At 37.7% G+C, this 19,155-nt stretch overlaps 1 protein-coding gene across 6 annotated transcripts in view; it reads right to left on the reverse strand.

Moving 5' to 3' along the window:
- Positions 1–725: 725 nt before the first annotated feature.
- Positions 726–19,155, reverse strand: part of LOC128016886 (FH1/FH2 domain-containing protein 1) — a 41,528-nt gene continuing 23,098 nt past the window's right edge. The window contains exons 11-27 of one of the 6 annotated variants that reach the window (XM_052601753.1): positions 18,966–19,122; positions 17,722–17,826; positions 16,257–16,349; positions 15,578–15,601; positions 14,787–14,831; positions 13,435–13,583; positions 12,209–12,286; positions 9,731–10,605; positions 8,799–8,954; positions 8,226–8,408; positions 7,136–7,255; positions 6,588–6,749; positions 6,124–6,314; positions 5,739–5,931; positions 4,706–4,874; positions 3,609–3,782; positions 726–2,550 (exon numbers count right to left, since the gene is read on the reverse strand). In XM_052601753.1, coding sequence (XP_052457713.1) covers positions 2,471–2,550; positions 3,609–3,782; positions 4,706–4,874; positions 5,739–5,931; positions 6,124–6,314; positions 6,588–6,749; positions 7,136–7,255; positions 8,226–8,408; positions 8,799–8,954; positions 9,731–10,605; positions 12,209–12,286; positions 13,435–13,583; positions 14,787–14,831; positions 15,578–15,601; positions 16,257–16,349; positions 17,722–17,826; positions 18,966–19,122 — 2,954 coding nt within the window. In that variant the 3' untranslated portion in view covers positions 726–2,470. The remainder of the gene's footprint in view (positions 2,551–3,608; positions 3,783–4,705; positions 4,875–5,738; positions 5,932–6,123; positions 6,315–6,587; positions 6,750–7,135; positions 7,256–8,225; positions 8,409–8,798; positions 8,955–9,730; positions 10,606–12,208; positions 12,287–13,434; positions 13,584–14,786; positions 14,832–15,577; positions 15,602–16,256; positions 16,350–17,721; positions 17,827–18,965; positions 19,123–19,155) is intronic. The other 5 variants (XM_052601754.1, XM_052601756.1, XM_052601757.1 and 2 more) reach the window with 5 other exon arrangements.

Here is a 19,155-nt window from a genome sequence, read left to right on the forward strand (position 1 = left end):
CCCCCCACATGGGGTGCATTCTTGTGATTGGCTAAAAGAAGGGAGATATCTGATTGGTTGCTGATCATTCCCTGTTTAAAAAAAAAGCATTTGTGTGTTGAGCCAAGTCAGGGGAGTCTCAAAATTCACACACAAATGCAGTGAAGTTCACAGACCGCAAGCAGTTTGTGAATCAAGATATATGTGTGTGTGCATCAGAAATACATGTCTGAATCTTGTCCTGTGCATTTGTGAATCTTGTCCTGTGCATTTGTGAATCTTGAGTGCATTTGTAAATGTTGTTTGCATTTCTGAATTGTGTGTGTATTTCTGATTTTTGTGTGCATTTCTGAATTTTGTATGCATTTGTGAATCTTCTGTGCTTTTTAAATTTTGTGTGTGCATTTGTGAATTTTGTGCGCATTTGTGCATCTTGTGTGTGTATTTATGAATCATGTGTGTGTATCTATGAATCCTGTGTGTGCATATGTGAATGTAGTGTGTGCATTTATCTTTATTGAGACTCTTCTGGCTCCATAGTCACCCATCATCAGAATAATCAACAAGTCGATTTAACCATTTACGAAGAATATTCTAAATAATATATCTCTAAATTGTGATTGTAGCTGTCAAATGAATTCTAAAAAAAGACACATGCGCCCCCAGGAAGACAAAACAGAAGCATTTCTGACATCTTTCCTTGATTGTTTGATTCGCAATAATAAAACAGAGGGGAAAAAACCCAATAAAAGTATAATGAAACATTTACTTTCATTTTAAACAAAATTTTGTCTTTGGATTCAAGGTCAACATGTCAATGTGAAACAATTCTGAAACAGAATATAATGTCTAACATCAAAAGCACTTGTACTTGCAAACTATTTAGTTGCAAACAAACTCTCTTCTGCAGGTATCATGAGTGGTGACGGGACGTCCAGCACTGGAACACGCTAATAGTGATACATTCAGAGTGAAGAACACATGCACTCATGCAGACAGGTAATAAGGTCATACATAAAACAACAGTGATTCATAGTGACTCTTAATTCCTACAGCATAACCCCATGTGCAAAAAAGCAATACCAAGAAAATCCTAAATATATGTGCTTGTAACAGTAAAAAAAAAAAATGCTACAAACAAAATTGTGCCTTTAACGCAAGACTTCTCTTCAGCAAGAAACGGAGTGGTCCATCCATGCACACATTTTATAACATCATAAAAATGGAACTAAAAAGGTTAAACTTGAACACATCAAAACGGCACAATAATAAATATCTGGAGAAATGTGATACAGCAGAATACAGGGCTGTGTTGTAGCATCCACAAACAAAATCAAGAAAGCTCTCTGATTAATAAAAGAAAACCAAACATGTGACCTAGTTTATGTGCTCTCTAATCAAGAGTCAGGATATCCATTTGAACATCACTCAGGTGCACATGGGTCAGCTTTCCAGACACAAATTAAACCCTGTCCAAGACTAAAGAGTTTTCATTGGTCAATCATTACTGACAGCGCTGTTTATTCCTGGGATCAGCTTCATTATTGGGCACAGGAAACCAGTGTGTTAGAGTTACCCTATTGCACTCTGTTACGGGTTTCCATGTTCCTAACTTTGAGCTGGGCCATTCTAACAGATATGGCTACAATAAAAAATTCTGTAACTTAAAACTTTTCAAATCCTTCATACATCTCTTTGACTGATAAATTGTGCTCCAATCTATGCAATGTAAGGCTCTATACAAAATAATATGTGCATCTGGTCAAACTAAGCATTTCATGTCACTAGATCCTATTATATGCAGATATTCTCCATCGGTAAACATGGGCTGTTATTTAATACTATGCCATTAAAGTTTGTACCAATCAAATCATGATATGTGACCTTTGATCACAAAACCAGTCATAAGGGTCAATTTTTCGAAATTTGAGATTTCTACATCATCTGAAAGCTGAATATATAAACTTTCCATTGATGTATGGTGCAAACAAATCGAAATATTGAGAAAATCTAATTTAAAGTTGTGCTAATTAATTCTTAGCAATGCATATTACTAATAAAAAGTTACGTTTTAATATATTTACAGTAGGAAATTTACTAAATATCTTAAATGGAAACTGATCTTTACTTAATATCCTAATGATTTTTGACAAAAAAGAAAAATCAATAATTTTGACCCATATTTTTGGCTCTTGTTACAAATATACCCCAGTGACTTAAGACTGGTTTTATGACCCAGGATCACACATATGTCTAATGGATATCATGCACACACTTCAGGTCTTTCAGTAGTGCAGCTATTTGTATTTCAGCTGGAAGGACATGATTCATCCACTGAATTGTTCAGATTGGCAGACAGATTTAGTTGCAGGCATCCCACAAAATGTCAGTGAACATCCCTTCATCACAGATCTTCCTGTCATTAGTGCAGCTCTCCTTATGGCCTCATTGCTGCCCCGCTACAGTTTCCCCCACATGACAGCTACCAGATTCAGACCTTCCCATTAGTACTGCCGAGGCCAAGGGCCTGCACCACTTCCACACTCAGCCCACTCTTCAGAGTCCTCCGCACTGCAAACACAAACAGCACACCATTAAAACCACAACACTTCATGTTAAACTGTGATATAAAGCATGCAACTCAGTGTCAAACAATCAAAATAATACAGAAACTATTTGCACACATGAACACTATCTTTTGATAAACTAAAATGCTCTGGAATGGAAAAGTTGAAGCCTTCCTGTAGTTCAAACAGTAGAGAAAGGCGTTAGCAACACCAAGGTCATGGGTTTGAGTCGCAAGAACTAATAAATGTGTACCTTGAATGCAATGTAAGTCACTTTAAAATAAAAGCATCTGCCAATTGTATAAATGTAAATTATAAAGGTAAAGCTGCAGAAAAATTATCAAATATTTAGCAACATTTTGTGGGCAAAAAGAGTAATTTTTTATTGTCAATAATGAAGTGATGTATGAAGCACCTCTCACACAGAAGTTACTTTCCAAACAAGAAGCTCTCTGTTGGTCAACACGGCAAACTCGCATTACCAACTTGAACCCTGTTGCAAAGTCTGCTGAAATCTTTCCCTCATGTTAAATTCCCAATTTCGTGAATTAGTATTCCTATAGAAATTACTGGATTTCTCCCACGAAAATGTGCAAAGCAATGGTAAATCAACTGCGCTTTAAGATACAGTATACCACAGACAGCTTCGGCATATTATAAATAAATCTTAAAAGTCTCAGCTGCACTGATTATTTTTACAAGTTTGGAGGTTTGTGTGCTTTCAGTTTCCATTTTTAAAAGTACAGTTGCAAGAATCCCCTACAAAAGGCTCTCTGTGGTGTCGATTTCTGAGATGTTTGGCAATTAAATTCGGCACAAGCAGAAGTAAAGAGGTGGTACAACATGGATCTAACAGGGAGATTTAAGGGCTTTTGAATGTTAAGCAATGGTTGAAGCCAGATTACATTGTGTTTTGTAGACAGATAGAGTTGAATGCAAACAGTGACTAAATCCTTAATCTCATTCCCCAGGTTTAGGCCTAAAACAACACTCAGAAGTGGTTATGAAGATCAGTGGTCAAAAAAGAAATAAAAAATGCATTGACAGTCTCAATGTACTTACATGACTTTCTGTTAAGCCGTGAGCGTTTGCGTGTTTTAGGACTAGACGCCCTCTCTGTGGGATTTTGGGTGACAGACTTAACCAGACGATCCATGATCTCATCTGTGGCATCGTCCTGTGAGCTGGCGCTGTCCTCTTTGGCTACAGACATGTTTGTACTAAGCCTGCCTAAACCTGTGTGGAAATGACATTAGATCAGTCATTACTTTGCTTAATTACTTCAAAAACCAGTCCAAGACCTTTCAAAGGAAGCGTTAAAATGAATGAGGCTGGTATTACTCCTCAGCGAGCTGATGAAAATCTGTCATTTGTCAAAGGTTCACAGATATTCAGGCAAATACAAAGTTGGGTGCAAAGTTTGAATCAGTGGCTTATTCATCCAGGGTTTTCCCATGTCTGTCTTGACAGCCCTCGAAAATCAGTTTAGTTCATAATAAATCTGTTAGTTGAGCAAACCCACTCCATGCAGCCTGTGCAGTAGCTCTACCTTCATCATCATCATCATCATCATCATCCTGTGCTGACTGGCTGTCTACTGGTGAAGTAGGAACACTGTCAGAGTCTTAAGGCCCCTCTGTGAGATCAAATTACCCAACCTTAATGCTCTCATTAATCATTAAGTTCTACCATATATTAAAAGCTGTACAATTTCTTTATCGTTGCACACATCCATGCTCCAAATGCTGTACCTTCATGACTTGGAGAGGTGTCACCACTAGTGGTTAGAATCTCTATAAAAGATCCCAAATTGATAAACAAAACTTAAATAATAATAATAATAATAATAATAGTGATCATCATGATCATCCAAACAGTTACAATATATGACATTTTAAAAAGTTTGATAACTGATTTTTTATTTTATTTTTTTTATTTATTTTATTTTATTTATTATTATTGAAACTGGAGCCCTTAGTTCTGCATCTGGAGATGTTACTTCTGTGACAACAAATCTGGATCAACTAATGAATGTTTCTAAACCAGGTGTGCGAGGGAAGGGGTGGAACTAAATTCTAAAGGAAGGTATAGGTCCGAGCAGGAGGACTAACACTGGTCTAAACTGCTACACCTGGATTTGTGTTGTTGTGGTATCTTACTTCGTACAGCGCGGCTCCTTCGCAGCTTGCTGTTGTCATTGTTGGCGATGAGCAAGTTTTTCATGTTCTCATGCTCCTCTTGGGCTGGCTCTGATTCTGTTGTTGAAGAAACCAGGGAAGGGCTGTCCTCCAGAGACAGCTGTGGAACTGCTCCCGAAAACTTCTCGGTCTGTGAGAAAAAAGATAGCATTATTAGTTATTGGTAATGTTTTTTTCTCCATCTACTAAACTGACGATCGAGGGTGATAGAGGGGGGTTGTGGACAGGGCCATGAAATGGTTCATTCCTTCAAATTAACGATCTGAGTTCAATACTATTTAGGCTGAATTGACAACATTTGTGGCATAATGTCGATCAGGGCTGTTTTCAGGGGGAGGACAAGTGAGTAAATTGTCCCAGGCCCTGTGACATGGTGGGCCTGCTAAATGCTTTATCTTTATAAAATTGGGTGTTTAGAGGTGGACCATAGTTGGATCTGGACCATGGTCTGGGTTTTGTCTAGCAATGACATTGATGGCACAGAAATGATTAAGATGTAAAAAAAAAAATATTCTTTTGTTTAAAGAGCATACCCCCCCCCCCCCCCCCCATTTATTACTGGCCTACAGAAGACACACAGAATAAGTACACTTTACTCTAATCGTATTCAAAAACATTTTTACTCCTGGAAGGTTTTTCTGATGATCAGTGGGCAGTTCAACAGCTCTGGACAAACAAGGGACTCATGAACAACTATCACAAAATATAAAAGCCGTGGCTCACCCAGGAAATATCACAGCATTTAAGAATCGAGCCATAAGTACACTTTTTGTAAATATTATTATTTCATTTTTTTTGGTTAAACTTACTAACTTTTTCAGATTCTACAAGATATGTGTAATCTTAAGACTGTATCTGTAAATTGGAAGTAAATAAGCAATAACCATTCAAATAGATATATCAAAAAGACTAAAACATTATACATGATGGTATAAGATTAATGAAATAAGTGTTCATGAATTCATGATTTCCCTCGAGAGCTTTCATTCCTCACCTCTGTGATCAGCTTGCCCCGGGTCTTGGTCCGCTCCCGGTGGACGGCACGCTTGCGTTTCTGGGTGAGGACTCTCTCTTGGGTGGTGCGGTACTCCAGGGCAAACTCACTGATGATCTTACAGAACTGAGTTACTTTAGTGTCCCGCACCGAGTATGAAGGCTGACCCAAGTACAGCAAGAAAGAATGAAACCTGCAATGTGAAGGAAGTAGAAGTTAATAGACATTATGCTCCGCTTCATCCTAATAAAAAAATCAGACACCGTTATTCATGCTCATAAACTTATGGGAAACATCCAAATGAAGCTGGTATCTTATGGTTTAACATGTTGAATTATAAAATGGATTACAGTGAGTTTTGTGTGTGTGTGTGTGTGTGTTTTACCTATTAACAATGCGTCTGTGCACTACTTTCAGGATGATGATCCTATCAGTACAGTCCTTCAGAAATTCTGTCATTTTGTTTTTCAAGTTAGGTTTAGTTTCATGTTTGGCCATTACTTTAAGGTTGTCCCAAGATGCTTTGCATTTTCTCTCCAACTGAATAAGGTTTTCAGACAACTGCTCAAAATCCACCTGTGGGAAAAGAGAGGAGGCAGTGGTGAATTATAAAGATGAACTGTGTTATTTACATAGTTTCCTTTAAATGGAGAATCAGAAGAGAAAATGTACACAGGCTGTCTATTCATTAATTACAATGGCAACTTTTACAAGATGTGCTGAAGAAAAAACAGCTACTATAAAAGCCTAAAATGAATAAATAGTGTTGAACATGGATGTATCTAAAAGGTAAGACAAACAGAACAAAGGAATCAAAAATGCATATAAAGAAGCATCTGAGTCCCTTACTTTAGCAGAGCGTGTGATTGATGAGATCTCGGAGTAAAGGTCTGTCGTATCTGGGTAGTTTTCCACCACAAAATTGCAGGTATGGTGAAGCAGAGACTGCCTGTGCACGGTGTCCTTCACCTCAGTAACCTTCTCCAGATAACTGAGCTCAAAGCCCTTAGCCTGCAGAGACACAAGAAGTGCCAATTGAAGTCATAATGTGATGTTCAATGAACTTATACATTAGATTTGTTGGCAATTGGTGGGAAAAACATTAAGACAGCTACTCATTAAATCGAGTGGCACAAATTAAAGGACATCACGCTCTGAACAGTCATTAACTGCAGAGTTCAAGAGGTCATGACATACTACAGCACAGAAAACATGCCATGTTGGGTCTTGATCATATCTTATCCTACACAAGACAAAAGCAAAAGATGAAGATACAGTATTAGCACACAGAGCTGCCCCGACTAATCACGTGTGTTCATCAAGCTTCAGATTGGCGCACATGCGCTTAATACAGGTGCTGTAAAGGTAACTCTGCTCCTAGGAGATGGAGTACTTACACTGGAGCTATTGAGGAAGTTTCCAATGGCCAGTAGTGTTGCTAAAATACGCTTGAAGGTTTTGTTCTTGGCAAGTTGTTCCATACCCAGTTTCAGGTCAAAAAGAGGCTCTGCAATCTCCTGCAACATCCGTGTGTGTTGGATAGAAGAATGACAGAGAAAGAGAGATTGTGAATTAATATTTGGTAATGAAAGCCCCACTAAACACAAAGTCATTACCAATCAAGGACGGCAGAACTCAATTGAAGAAGATTTAATGACTAAATTCCTACTGTCAGAGTCTAATGATCAGATATAATGTAATTCGCCTTTAATTGTGTGTGTGTGTGTGTGTGTGTGTGAATGTGTGTGTTTTAAATGTCAAAGTAAATAAATAAATAGTCTCAATGTAGTCGTAATACTGTAGCACACTGGCACAAACAGCAACATCACAAAATACACCATTGATCTTTAGACAGTTACATACATTAATTATAATAGAGGTAAACAATGCATTGACATATTAATATAATGCATTACCTGTATATCTTTGGGATGCCAAGCAATGCAGCATTAGATGTGTATATGAGCAGTTTTTACAACCGCTTCAAATGCAGCTCATCCAATCAGACTTACATATAAAAATAACAACAATAATCTACTGCTTACAAATAGATTACAGAACATTTGGGTTCAGTTTTTGTTTTCGAAAGACATAGTAATATAGTAATAAATGTAAAAAATCTGTTATTTTGAACTTTCTATTCATTCATTAATTTCCAAAGAATATAAGGTAATGGCTGCTGAAAATTCAGCGTAGCATCACAGCAATCAATTGCACTTTAGAAAATAGATAACAGTTATTTTTAGTTAAAACGGATCATTAAAACAGATAGGGATGAACCGATATAAATTTTTTAGTACTCGCTAGATACTGATACTTCTATGGTACTTATCACATGCTGTATGGTATCGGGGCATTATAATGAGTACGAGTACAGGAGCTCAGTACTGATGTCGGTATCGGTGCATCTCTAAAAACATATTTTAACAGGACTGTTGTGGAGTATTAAATGACCCAAAAGAGGATTTATTGTCATAGGGCTCTGACCTTCTCCAGGGTCTCATAGTTGAGTTTAAAGGCCCAGAGCTGTAATCTGGCTGTAAGGCCACTGATGGAGGAGAGAGTGAGCAGAAACTGCTCTGCTGTTCCCAGCGGTACATCAGGGTTAGCCAGCTGCGCCTCCTGAATCTTCTGTTTCTCTTCATCTGTTGGAGTCATGGTCAGGATTTTCTACAGGTAGATCAGATTTGTACTGTTTAATTAACCATCTGAATCTTTATTAATTTCGCATGAATTATAAAAATAAAGAAAAATAAATAAATGATCTGATATTTATGGTTAAAACATAAATGAGGGAATGTTTAAAGGGATGGTTTTACACCAAAATGAAAATTGTCATTAATTATTCACCCTCATGTCGTTCCAAACCTGTAAGGCATTCCATTTTCGGAATACAAATATCTTTATTTATGTTCCAAAGGTGAACAAAGGTCTTACAAGTTTGGAACGACATGAGGGTGAGTAATTAATGACAGAATTTTCTTCTTTGGAGTGAACTATCCCTTTAAACAAATGAAATGAGCTACTACTGCCCCCTGGTGGATGCTAGTGCTACATTACCTCAATGCCCTCTTTACTGATGGCAAACTCATCAAAGGTGAGGATGGCACTTTTGATGACATGTACAGCAGGCAAAACAGTCATGCCGATGTTGATAGCATTGCTCCTCTTAGGATCAAGCACTGAAATTGCTGCTTTCTTGGTCTCAGCACCTTTCTGTAGGAACAGGATAAAACTATTTAAAGCATGCACTGGCCATTAAAAAAATTAAATAAAAAATTAATAATGTAAAAAAATCAATAGATCAACTGTTTTTAACGTTTCCTCGCAGTAATTTTAAGTGCAACTTTTAAATGCTTTTTCTGTGGTAGGTTCCAAACCTTGGAACAGTCCCCCATTCCACGTGAGGTCAGATTCATCAGTTACCACCTATAAGTCTTACTTTATAACTTTTTTTTTTCGTAAAATTTTGAATAAACTGTGTTTGTTGTATTTAATATAAAAAATTTTTTTTTTTTTTTTTGTAAAGCACTTTTGGGGCTGCGTCTGTTGTTTATAAATGTGCTGTGTGTATATATATATATATATATATATATATATATATATATATGAATTTGCTTGCTTGCTTACTATAAAAAATCTGTAGCTTTAACATTTATTCATCCATATACAGTATTCAAAAGTAGCACTCCCCCAGTGAGGTGAGCTATCATCTTTTAGTAGTTAAATGGCTTTAGTAAACTGGTAAATAGTAATTTTTTGTGTAACTCAGAATAGTTGAATTTTAAGTTTGCCAGTTTGTGTTGTCTGGCAAACATATGCTCTATTTGTTACTTGTCCCTTTATGTAAGAGGCATAAGATTGTAGTCCTTCTCTGTATTTGCATACAAATGTGCAAGGATAAATCTGTAAAAATAAAAACTAATAATAATAATAATTCTTCTTATTAAAGAATTTTATTATCTTAGGAAAACAATGTTTGCCTGTCTCACCTTTGCTACTGGAAGGTCCTTTCCTTTGGACTCAAACAGGTGCTCCAGCTTAGCTGTATCGACTGCAACCTTATCAAGCGAAGCCCAAACTGTGCCCCGCCCAAACTTGCACTTCCTGGGACTCTCTGGCTGCTTGAGCTCCTTCCAGAACAGCTTGACCGTTTTCCGTTTTTTTAGAAAAGCCGGATCATTTCCTTGTGACGGGGACGGAGGGAGGAGTCCTGGAGGAGGAGGAGGCACACTCAAACCTCCAGGAGGTGGAGGAGGAGGGGGTGGAGCCAGACTAGCAGGTCCAGGAGGAGGAGGGGGTGGTGGCGGTGGGGGAGCAGAGCCTGGCACTGGAGGAGGGGGTGGAGGGACTCCATTAGGCAAGCTGGTGTCAAAAGTGTCTATATCTAGCACATCGATATCCTCCTCCTCCATCAGATCAGAGAAGTCAAGATCTTTAATCCGCAGGGGTCTGGAGCTGGGCTGCAGCTTCTCCCAGGCATCCTGACTACCCCTGGATAATGGTGTCATCATTGTCTTTTCTAAACTCTGTGAATGAGTCTCCGCTTCAATACTGTTTTGTGGATGCAGCTTCTTTTTCTGTTCCTCTACTAGCCTGGCGCGAGCGGCCTGAGCAGTTCCTTCAAGGCTCTCCAGCTCCGCCCGCCTGGATGTGTCCTCTGTGGGCTGAGAAGTGTGAGACTGCAGTCTTGAGAGCCGTCCGGCCATACTGCTGATCCCATGGCCCTCAAGTGCACTCTCCAGACTAGGACTTTTTAGGCCTCCAGAGGTGTTGTTTTTGGAGTAGAGCATATCCAACATGAACTTCCTGTCATTAGAGAGGGTGTTGTGCTGTTCCGCCGCACTGCCCTGACGCTGCAAACCTCCTAAAGGAACCATTTATAAAAATTAAAAATAAAAACATTTTCAGTGCTGAAGGAAAACAGTACAGAATTGTAATATTGGCCATGTATCAGTTTTTGGTCATAACATGAAAATAAATCATCTTATTGATACTGGTCAGAATTGTTAAATTGTGAATTCCTAGAAAGTATGCAGTATGCAGCATAACAGTGTTGCCATCTGCACTGTGGTTAAGCAATAATCTTTCAGAATAACAGCTGCAGGCTGTAAGAGACATCCTACCTTCAAAATGCCCCAGTGCAAGCACAGACCATGTTGTTCCCACATGCTACCATCCTCTAGTTTCAGTAACCCAGTGCAGATGAACAACAGTGACTCCACTGAGGTCTTACAGCAGTGTAGTGCTAACTGCCAAAAACCTCAACATGCCAAAAAGGGGAGATCCCCATCTCAAAATCTAAACAGTTTACATCTCTGCCCTCTACTTCAGCTAATTTATACTCCCTGGAAGAAAGGCCTGTTAGTGGCTGTGTCATTTGGAACACGGCCACTAGAGGAAGAGATGGAATCACTCTCAAACATTTCCACTTTGAAGATTTCTGCTTGAAATAAAGTTCTTGACTTCCAAAGAAGCCCTCACACAGAACTATTGCTCAGTGTCAGAGATTTTCAGTGGCCAGAAACCAGGTTAAAACACCTACTAGGGTCATTAGATGGTTATTAGAAGAAAATAGTTGCTCATTAAATTAAAAAGCCATGTCTGCTTGACAAGTGTTTGGAAATACACATTACTTTTTTTTTTTAAGTGCCCCTATTATGCCATTTCTAAGCTTCCTTCCTAATATTGTCTTGTGAGCCTCCTACAACAGGTTTACATGCATGCAAGATAAAAAAAAATAAAAAAAAACATACAGTAATAAGTGTATTTTGAACGATCGAGAGAAAATATCAACATCTATTATATATCATACTTGCACGTTATGATTTAGTGGAGTAATCTGGTCTAATTAAGTTAATTGATTATTTAGTCATCAGTAAAATGACTGGAACACAAAAAAGATTGGCATTGTAACGTTACTGCTATGATACCATTGAAAACATTAATGTCAACCACTGATTCTTTGCAGCCTTATCAAATGTATGTGAACATAAAACAAATTTACTTTCACAGCGTAGGACACAGCTTCTTCTCGACATGACGTCTTCCACACAGAAATGCAACACTGTTTCAGGGTGGATCAAGTGGTTTGTGGCCGGACAACGTCGAATATAGGCTGGCATTATGCAGATGCGTTACCCAGTGTCATGGAAATGGGATTCTAATTCCTGACGACTCGTTTAGGTGATTCAGAGTCGATTATTTTCTATGAGAGACAATAACTTTATTTACCACTTTATTTACCTTGGCTTCACTACTTTGCAGTTACATTATTCACATACAGCTACATTACACACTGCAGTATTCGTAATGACATATTAGGGCACTTTAAGAGTGAGGGCTGGGTAAGCTTTGAATTAGGTATGTGGAAGACAAAATGTTTGTTCATGTCATAGGTGGGCAGAGAGGCAGTATGAGTGACATGAAGGCCAGAGACGGAGGGTTGTGGTGGGAATGGAATCTCTTGCCTGCTTCATTGTGGGCTGCTGTTGTGTCCTCTGGCTGCTCCAGGGTGTGCCTGGTCAAGTCCGGACCACTAAAAGATCCTGCAAGACACATCGGGAAACATTGAAAAAACACAATCTCACATAGAAAGATCTAGCAGTGCCTAAACCATACAAAAACTTTATATAATTCCATACAAAAGTTCATATAACAGTTGTGAATATGTGACACGTCGTGAAGCAATCTATTAATATCCAAAAGACAGTTCTGTCCATGCTGCTAATCTACATTTCTTGGTTTGAGAAAATGGGTTTGTTAAACCAGGATCACACAGTCACCACAGGAAGTTCATAAGAACTAACATAGATGTTAATAGCACTGTTTAAGTATTATTTATACACTATTATGGAATTTATTTCATTTTAAATAGCTTTTATTTTACAATTTCTGTTTTCATTTTAAAACATTAAGTTCAAGTTGCTGTTTTATGTGCTTTTGTCATATTGAACTTATTTTGAATATAAAAAATTAGTATCTGTTTAGCTTGAATTTATTTTTATTTCAGTTTTAATATTTTAGTGTTTCAACTTCTGATAAAATATAACTTCTCAGATGCCGCAGTGATGTGGACTGGAAGTTGTCATTGTGCAAGTATCATTTCTGCTCCCATAACAATCAATCATCTCTCTGACACATAATTAGCACCATTCAGCTCTGCAGGACCCATGATTCCAGAAGAACACAAAAAGATCCTCTCAACCTTACAACATTAATCAAGTTCGACAACATCTTATCTGTGCTGGGCATAAACCAGATGACACACAAGCAAGCAATAATTAAAAGTGTGCAGCTCCAAAAAGCAGTCAGAACCTTCACAATTAGAACGCTGCTGAAAGTTCCTCATTCCAGACTTGGCAATTAACAGTATGTGCAATAACCTCAAGGGGTGTAAACTAGCTTGTAATTCTTCATGACAGTGGACACACACAAACAGACAAATTAATTACCACAAATACGCTTACACACTCATAAGCATTCGGGTTTAGTAAAGCTCCGTTGATCAGGGGAAAGCAGAGAGATTAAGATATCATGACTGGAGTCTTGATAGACAGAAAGACACACAGAGGAAGAGAACAACAGAACAAAAAGAGAAGTGCAGTGGAGGAGAGATGGAATGCATCCGGTTGAAAAGGAAGAAATCTGCACATATTTTGACACAGTAAGGAACAGAAGGTCAGGGTATCAGCACCTGCAGTGGTTGAGCTGGAGACTGGCTGCTCGGCTTCAGTAGATGCCTCTACATCTGCAGACGCCACACTCTCGCTTGGAGAAGGTCTCTCATATGGCTTCCTTTTCTTCTCCCACTGGGATGCAGCCAGACTACGCAAGAAATTGTCTCTATAAAAGTCAACAGAAAAGCAGCACTCATTTACTGAGCTGTAAACGGACGGTTGGGAACACAAGTGTTCTGATTCTGAGGAGAAGTTATATATAGTACACCTGCTCTGAAATGAGGAGTTGCAGAATACAGTGAAACCATAAACAAAATTTACCTACATTTAAGCTGGACTAAATACTTTCAGTTTGTCCAGACATTTTTTTTCGGTTTAGTAAAGTAACAAAAAATATGGTTACACTTTATTTTAAGGTATCCTTGTTACAGTGTAATTATACATTTAAGTACTGAGTAATATTAATTAACTACATGTTACTATATGGTTAGGATCACTTTCATGTAAATATGCACAATTAAATGTTATCATAATAGTAAGTACAAGTAACAAGGACACCTTAAAATAAAGTGTTACCAAAAAATATAAACAGCGGTCAACATTTGAAGTGGATCAAAACCTTTCATCAAAGTTGTCCTAAAACAATACCCATTCTTGTCAACTTATGAACTTTTATGATCCACTTTAAATGTTGACTACTGTATATTTATATTTAAAGGTTATCACACACTTGTTCAATACCGTGTGGTTATATTCCCAAAGACACAACAGATTAACAATATTGTACAGGAAAGCAACATGGAATAATACATAAATGCACTTTAAAAACAATAAAAAGCCCTGTGTCAGACAAAGCCCACCACCACCATCACCATATAAATTATTCCTATTAATTATTTCCCACAATTTCTAATAGAATTTACTTCTAAGCTGCGATAAATGTAGAAAACAAATTTTCTGCATGAATACTTGTTTCAATAACCACCGTGCTGATCAGGTTTGATTAAGCATTGGCTCTCCCCACAGTGATGCACCAGAAGAACTGTCAGTTACACTGAGGCTTGTGTGCCAAGAATAAACTGCTTCCCATGAATGACATATTCATGATGAAATCTATATACGGTTTTTGTCTTTTGCTGAGAAAGGCAATAGATACAACTGTTAAACCCAATGCCACTGCATTACAACTTACTTCATATTATAAGAATTATACTACATTAAATAAAAAATAAGTAGCCAAATTAAAGATTAATATTCACACAGCCTCAGTTTCTGAGTGTAGCAGCTGAGTTAGCCCCCAAACACCTGGCCGCATGCTGATGTTTACAGAAAGAGAGCCTGTAATCATACAGAGCTGCTGCATACTTACTCATAATTCCTCAGAACCGGCAAGTCTCTATTCACACTCTCTGGACTGAAGAGAAACACTGCAATTTACACACTTTGCTCATATCACTCTTGTTAGCTACACTGCACAAGTCTCATTAAATGTATGGAAAATACTTTTAGAAAAACCGGTTCACATAACACCACATCTGGTTTAACTATAGCTTTTAAAACTCTGAAAAAAAAACTGCTTTATGGATTCTTCTGGCAATTTCAATAATAGCACATTTTTCCATGAACAGGGATATGACTGCAGCCCATAAAAAGACAGGAGATAAAGTCATCTTTGAGTAGCAACTTGAGATGAAAGAAGAACTTTATTTTTCCCATGACGGAAAACAGAAAATAAAGAATGACAATGAGGGGGAAAAGGCCACGGAGAAAAGAATTATCGTCCTTTCATGACGATAAAAAGGTAACTCTCGCTTCTAAACTCTGATAAATATTCTGCACTAATGTTATGTCAGAACTATCAGAAACCATAAATATCCAAGTAGCATTGCAAACAATAAAAGAAAATTCTAATTTAAAAAGTTAAACATGCATTAAATATATCTATTTAAACATTCGTTTAATTCGAATATTGTTTTTGTGGATTAGTCTTTGGCAGATATAATGGATCGATTTAATTTATTCTAAAATTTCCAGCCAGTAGTTGTTTCCTCCATCCCTCCCTGTATGACTTTGTCTCCCCAAAATGACTAAGCATCACAATGATTTAAAGTGCTAGCACCTCCAAAAGCCACATTCTTTGGCCACATTGCAGCTACTCACCAAACACTGTCTGCCTGGTGCTGTCTGTAAAAGGAGAGAGAAGCAAAACGCAGGAATGTTGGGCGCCACGGCAGTGGAGGAAGAGATTAGGAGACGTGCCAAATATTATGAGAGAAGAGAGGAGAGGAGTGAAAGATGCAGGGGGAGACGGAAAGAGAGAATACACACAAAAAGAGACAGAGAGAGAAAGCAAGATAGGTAAATCAGATAACTGGCAAAAACTGAAAAAAAGGCAAAGAACATATTGAAGAAAGCAAATCTGTTACAAAGTTAAAATTCAAGCAAAGAGCATTTGAGTAGAAGTAGAAAGATAAAAGAAACACCTAATCTTAATAAAAATAATCTGACTAATCCTCAGTGTCACAATCCCTGATATTTAAAGTTATAAGTTAAGAGAACAATTAACTACATCAACACTTTTAATAAATTCCATATTTGTTGAGACCTCAAAAACTGAAGACTTACCTATTTTCCTATAATTGCACAGTTAGCACAGTAGATTCCCATATATGCTGTTTGTCACAGATCACATTGTTCAAAACGGCTCAACTCATCCTTGTTTTGCTCCTTCGAGACCTTCAAGTTCATCCCAAAATGCCCTGCCTTCTCTCATACCTACACCTCCCTTCACATCTCTATCCCCTCACTCCTCCTATCACAGGATCAGTTGCTTGCTTACTTGAAGACTCGCTTTCCCTCTGTCCGGCTGGGCTTCTCTGCTGCCGTCTGGGAAGGGAGCTCCTGAGGAGAGTCTGTTTCTGTGAAAGACGCTCTGTGGAGAGACAGTTAGTTAGTGCAAGCTAAATGCTACAGCGCAGTACGGGCAGTTTCATGTGAATCATTTCCACACATACACAAACACAGAAAGAATGTGCATGTCATTAAATGTGTCACTGTGCCACTTCAAAATACACTATTGTTTTGTTTAAAAAACAACATCTAATTGGATCTAAAAGGAAACAGCTCCTTTAAGAAAAACAATACAATAAGGCTAACATATGTTAATGCATTTGATATTATGACCTAACAATGAATAACAACTTTACAGGATTTATTAATCTTGGTAAATGTTAATTTCTACATAGACTACCATTACAATAAACACAGACATTGTGCAATATTTCCCCCGCCCTATTTTAATATATTTTAAAATGTAAAAGTCTTCAGCATCACATGAGCCTTCAGAAATGGCACTCAAAACATATTTATTATTATTACTGTTGGAAAAAAAAAGAGATACATTTTCAGGATTCTCTGAATAGAAAGTTCAAAAGAATAGCATTTATTTTATTTAACGTTTTTTTTAAAACAAATTCTGTAACAATTTGCTGTAATCTTTGATTAATTTAATGCATCCTTTCTAAAGTATTAATGTCCTTCAACTACAAAAAACATCTTTAATAATAATAATAATAAAAATAAAAAGTAGCAGTAATATAGTCATGAATGCTACCAATTCATATAATTACTTACTAAATCAGTAGAATTTCATCAACTAATAAATGACTATCAGCACTGTCCAGCTGTAACAGCAGTTTGCTAATCTAACATGTGAGGTTTCTTCAGATGGATCACTTTGAATCCTCCTGCTGCTTCATTAGAGTCAGCACTTTTATTGATCATCCCGCAGACGAGCTGACATCATGGCTACAGTGAGCAGAAAGCGGCGAGAGGCTTCTTCTGCGGTTCTGCTCCAGAAAGCAGCTTTCAGGGCTTCTTTAGAGTGCTACAATAATCCTCTCCTGCAACTGCCGATTTCTCACTGCAAAAGCATCCCTGCCACCATTTGTTCAGAGTGCTATTATGTCATATTTATATTCTGTAGTCTTGTTTTGTGTTGCCACTAGCTCACATTTTATATTTGTGTTGCACCTTCAGCTGTCAGGTAATAAATAAGACACATTTAAAAAAAAAAAAAACTTATACATGAGCATGAGTTGTAATTATTGTTAGTTCAGAAAAGTTTGAAATGAGATTAATTTATTGTTGAAGGCTTGCTGACCTAAAAATCAAACATCCAGTTTACTTCTAATATAATATGAGCTCTAAACTGGCCTCAGATCAGTAGCCAGGACAAGGTCAACAAACATCAAACAATTAGTCACAGGTTCAAAAGCAGAAAGTGATGTAAATGTGATACAGACCTGTTGGAGAAGCCTGAGGTTTCTTCAGTTATAGACCTCTCCTTTTTTAACCTCCGTCTAGAAATCCCCATGTGAGCTATGTACTGACTCATAAAAGAGCGCCCCCTAGTGAATGACCGAGGAATTGTGGGAGGGAGGACCGAGAAGTGGAGAGAGAGAGGAGGAACAGTGATGGGGGTTACATGGACAAACAGAGGGTTAATATGTTGACAGGACCAAAACATTAGCAAGAATCAGAGAAACAGTCCCGACCACCCAGAGCTATTGTGAAATTATGCAGTACTAAATTAGAAGAAGAAAATGGATATGAATAGAAATTGTTAACAATTAAGGATACACAAAAGCGAATGATCACCAGTCTTAACCAAACTTTACAAAAACTATTTCAGAAATAATGCTAACTTTATGTATTACATATATTCATTTATAAATGATGCAATTTACATCCTACTATGCATATGCATAAAACTAGGCATATGCAATTAAACTGATCGCATCTTATGAAATATAAACTGCTGTTCTGTCGGATTTCATTCCTGTGCTTGTGACGGGTCACGTTCCTTTGTGACATCACATTAAACTGGTGAAACATTTAGAGGAAAACACAAGCTCAGATCAAGAGAGCCCAGTTCTGGACCTTTAAGACCAAACACATCCTGTCCAATGCTAGAAAACATTCCTGTAGTGCTGCGCAAAGAAGAAAGCTTCCCAAATAAAACATTCACTTTCCACATATATACGAAAGGACTATTGACTCTGTAAGACCTTTCACTTTGGCCAAAGGAAACACTCGAAATAGCACATTGTGACTTGGGCAAACTGGGAGAAGCAGCCAACCCAAACTTCTCACATAGCCCATCTACAAAACCCAGAAACACCTGGCAAACTGAAGACTTAAACTGATATTCACTAGCTTAAGCATACATGTAACTAGAATGTAATGCTATTTACTCATGTGTGATGCAGATCTGCATTAAACGAACAAACAAATCTAGAAGGAATGTTTTTTATCATCCTAAATGAAAGATTTCTTTCTTACAGTGTCACGAAGGTCTGCTTATGTTACGCTGCCTCACAGTGGAGAAACATTGCATTGCCATTTGAAAATACTTCAATATATCCTTACTGTTTTTCACTCTGTTTGATTACGGAAAAGCGTAGTAATACAAAAAATATTTCAAGTATACAATCTGTTTATGAATGTGTAAGAATGCATACAAACACAACAAACTGTTAATACTCACAAGTTGAGATCTTGCTCAGAAGGGGCTGCAGACTCTGCTCCATTAGTCGCTTTGGGTGAGCTTAAGATCGTAGAGGAGGGACTGGTCAACAAAGGACTGCCAGAAACAGGAGAAAAGGAGGAATCTGACAGCTGAGAGGAGGCTGTACGCATCACCTCTGAAACACAAAAGGTTCAAGTAAAGTGTGAAA

This window comes from Carassius gibelio, chromosome A7 (assembly GCF_023724105.1).
Source record: "Carassius gibelio isolate Cgi1373 ecotype wild population from Czech Republic chromosome A7, carGib1.2-hapl.c, whole genome shotgun sequence".
Classification (NCBI taxonomy): Eukaryota; Metazoa; Chordata; class Actinopteri; order Cypriniformes; family Cyprinidae; genus Carassius; species Carassius gibelio.